Raw genomic sequence first — 3712 nt, forward strand, 5'->3', positions numbered from 1 at the left:
ACATGGAAGAGCCCCATTTCCACTACCTGGGCAACAGATCTTACTCTTGCCTTCGGGTATGGAGTGGTGCACTTCAGCCTATTAATTTCTCATATCCGGATTATTCAGTCTACTCCATTAACTGGGAAAAAGAACATCAAAGAGGTAAGAGACACTTGGTTACCCCAACAACTAGTGATTCTGCCATTTTTTTTCTATTCTTTCCACTTTCCTAAATCAAATAGAGAAACTTATGATGGGGGAAACTCAGGAAAGATTAGGACCCCATTCTTTAGGGACAGATCACAGAGGGGTGAGACTCTCAGACACCGTGTGTGTATACAGAAGGTGCTGAGTTAAAGTCAAACACTGTGACTTGTGGTTGAGGGTAGATCCCAGGAGAGCTGAGGACCTCTAGAAAGGACAGGTTCACACCTGTTCATCAGTTCCTGCTCCATAGCAGGTGCCTCTGGGCCCGCCACTCTGATCTGAGGGGCAAAGTGAGCCCCTGAGGGACTCTACCAAGCACTGGATTTAGCTCTGGCTTCAGGGGCAGAATCATACCTGACAGAGAGGCACAAGGAAACAGCTTGTGCTTCCTGAGCAGAGGACCCGGACTGAAGACTCCACTGGTAGACCTCACAGAGAAAGTCTATTGTAATTTTCAAAGGAGGAAAACAGAAAATATTTTTAGTCACTTTAGAAATGAGCTGTTTGCGAAAAGTAGAAAACTACACTGTTTAGGAATTGGTCTGAAGAGTCTAGGGAAACGAACAGGGGAACGGGGCCAAAGCTACTCTTTCTTTTTTGTCTCACAGCAACACAGGCAGAAGAGATGGATCAAGAGCAAAAAGCAGAGCCGTGCTCTGAAAGGTAAGACTCAGTCCTTGCGCTCACCTGTCCCTGAGCTATCAGAGCCACACCTCTGACGACTGGGGGGGGGTGTTGGAGGGTGGGCGATGGAGGTGGGGGGCCTGAGAGGGAGGCTCATGGGAAGGAAATGTGAATGGAGAGTATTTCTCAGGCTTGTAATGAAGTTGTGACTGGCCAGAGGGTTGGGGGATGTACGACAGGAGACAGTGTAAGTGGCGATGGAGCAGTTCTGCCTGAATTTGGAGGGGACTTCCTGTTCCAACTGTGGACAGCTGCCTCCCTTCACTAGAGTAGACTTTTCCTTTCTTCTTCCCAAAGGGGGCTCTGGGGCCCTTGGGGTTGGTGGATGTGGAGGCTCCTCCCTGTGCCTTTTCTCAGGGGACATGTGGCCTTGGACATTGGATTGGTCTCTAGTTCTAATCTTCTGTGATGTCCTCTTAGGAACATCTTACTCACGAATCTCTCGCCTGTGTCATGACCCAGTTTCTATTCGTGGCTGGGATAGCCTGAATGAAATCATGGCACCTCAGAACCCAGCTGAACTTCTACGATGGTGAGAGACTTTCTACTTCTGGGTCCTCCTTCTTATCACATAGCACTGGAGGAACTGGGTTCAGGGGCAGAGGAAAGACTCCTGGCTACAGTGGCTTGCTATTAAAACTCTTGAGGAAGGGCTTTCTGAAGTTGGGGGAACAGTAGGATGGCTGTGGGACACAAATGCCTATTCCTGCCCATCCATGCCCAGCCTCCTGGCTCAGTCTGCTTATGGTTAAAGCCTGTGCCTTCTGTTTCTTACAGCCAGCTACAGGAGTTGTGTGCCCAGGGAAGATTTCAGCAGTACTCAAGTGGAGCCATCTTAGGTGAGGTGTTCACACCTGGGTTTGCCAGAGCCCACCAACCATCCAGGCACAGCGTGGAAGATCCATCTCCTAGTACCATGTGCCTGCAGGCTTTCCTGGCTCCCGGGACCCTGAATCCTCTGCCTCTGACTTCAACCCTAACAGTAGGAGCTCACAACAACTTGATAAGATTCCTACTGGGCACTGTCCCACAGACTTCCCATCTTGGACAACTTGATAACTCCTACTTGTCATCTTCCATCAGGGCCATCTCTGGCCCCGACCACTACCAGTTTCTCATTGTGTTCTTCTGTTGGTCATGTGCAACTACAAACACCTTATTTTTCTTCATTTGGGCACATGGAAAATTCCAGGAAGGATGTTATACACACAGTCTACCAGAGTTTTTTTGCTGGGGAGATCGTGGCTCCCCAGGAGAGTGTCAGAGCCTGAGCCTTACCCAGTTTGACATCAACAACTTCCTATTGAGGATTGTCACTTACAAACTGAAAATAACTAGTGAGTATCCTAGTGAGTCTAGGATACTCCCTAAAATTGCTGTGAGTCATATTCAGATCACTGACAACATGCACAGCACCATGACACAATCCTCCTGGAACCAACAATGGCTTGTAGGCTCTCAGCAGCTCTATCATGGGCTCAGAGAATCATTTAGATCAACGATATAGCCAGCTCTGTTGGAGTCTACTGTGTGTGTATAGGGAGTTCTTAGAGGCTACTATCTGGGCCTCTAATAGGCCTTTTTCCTCACAACCTCAAAACTTCAAATTTCCTGTGATTCATACCAAATTCCTGCCACAATTTCAGGCTGATGTACTTCCACAATTACCTCCAAATATGACCTTTTTGTTCAGTAACAATCAACACCAACTTTTGACACAATTTGTATCTCCATCTCTGTCGCAGAGCCAGATTCAAGCCCAAATTCCATGCTCTTTCCAAAAGCTAACATGTTCCCCATCCTGCATTAGGGTGTGTACCACAAATATTGCTACATTCCAGCTGAGGCGACAGTATGTCATCCCAACGGAAAATAAGTATCTGCAATGGTCCTTACTGAAACAGAGGGTAGTTTTACCTTTTCTACCCCAAAAAGCTCAAAAAACCACTGGTCAGCCACCTCACAACCTTCCTCGGAGCAGCCAGCCCACCCAGACCCCTAAGTTAACTACTGGCTTTCCTGAGTATTTTAAGAGCCAGACAGGGCAGAAGCTAGTGCCCACACAGCCCTCAACACCTGCTTCTATAGGCAGCAGCAGTGTGCAGGAGACAAAGCCCTGGTGCTCTGACAGTCTTTTAAAGAAAGGCTTGATTTCCTTCCAACTACAAGATGTAAGCGATGGTCTAGAGCAAGAGTCAGAAGATCAATTGCAGTGTTTAGGAAAGACCTCCCAGAATGTTCAGGAAGATGATAGCAAGTATTCAGAAAGTGACTTCAAGAGCCCTGAGAAGAATGACTTAGAAATTTACAAGATCAGTAGTCTTGACCAAGAACACCTGCAAGAACATCTGATCAGGAAGTTGAGGCAACTGCGTGAGGGCCTACTTCCTATTTGTGTGCAAAAATCCTGGCTTGAAGCCACTCACATCTTGCCCATGTGCAATAAGCGTACAAAATCTGGAAACCCAGCACTTTCCAAGGGCCAGGAAATCCCCGTGGATACTTCTCAGGAGCTTCTCTTCCTGGACAACAAAACTAGCCTGTTACTTGAAGCACACATAAGAACCGTGGGAGCAATGAAACCCAAAATGTGTAATAGTCATTGTACAAAAGAGAGGAAAATAAAGTGCTCTAAACTATATAACTGCATGTATATTTAAGGATATAAGATAGAAAATGATATCACAGAGTCTTATTGGATTATTGAACAGAACTGTTTGCAGTATCATTGTTGGAATGTCCACTCTACAAGCTTTAATTTTGTGACTTGAACAATTATTTCTAAGATGGCAATATGTAATCCATTAACTAGTGATTTCCTACTGCGCATTTTTTTCTT

At 46.4% G+C, this 3712-nt stretch overlaps 1 protein-coding gene across 1 annotated transcript; it reads left to right on the plus strand.

The window, feature by feature from the left end:
• Positions 1-2549: 2549 nt before the first annotated feature.
• LOC134470544 (spermatogenesis-associated protein 31E1-like) lies at positions 2550-3452 on the plus strand (the record flags this gene model as incomplete). Its single annotated transcript, XM_063225320.1, has 1 exon — positions 2550-3452. A coding segment is annotated over exon 1 (903 nt), but the record flags the coding sequence as incomplete, so codon positions are not given.
• Between the last annotated feature and the right edge of the window lie 260 nt (positions 3453-3712).

Source organism: Cavia porcellus, unplaced genomic scaffold (assembly GCF_034190915.1).
Source record: "Cavia porcellus strain 051 isolate PalLab524CR breed Dunkin Hartley unplaced genomic scaffold, mCavPor4.1 scaffold_15, whole genome shotgun sequence".
Lineage (NCBI taxonomy): Eukaryota > Metazoa > Chordata > Mammalia > Rodentia > Caviidae > Cavia > Cavia porcellus.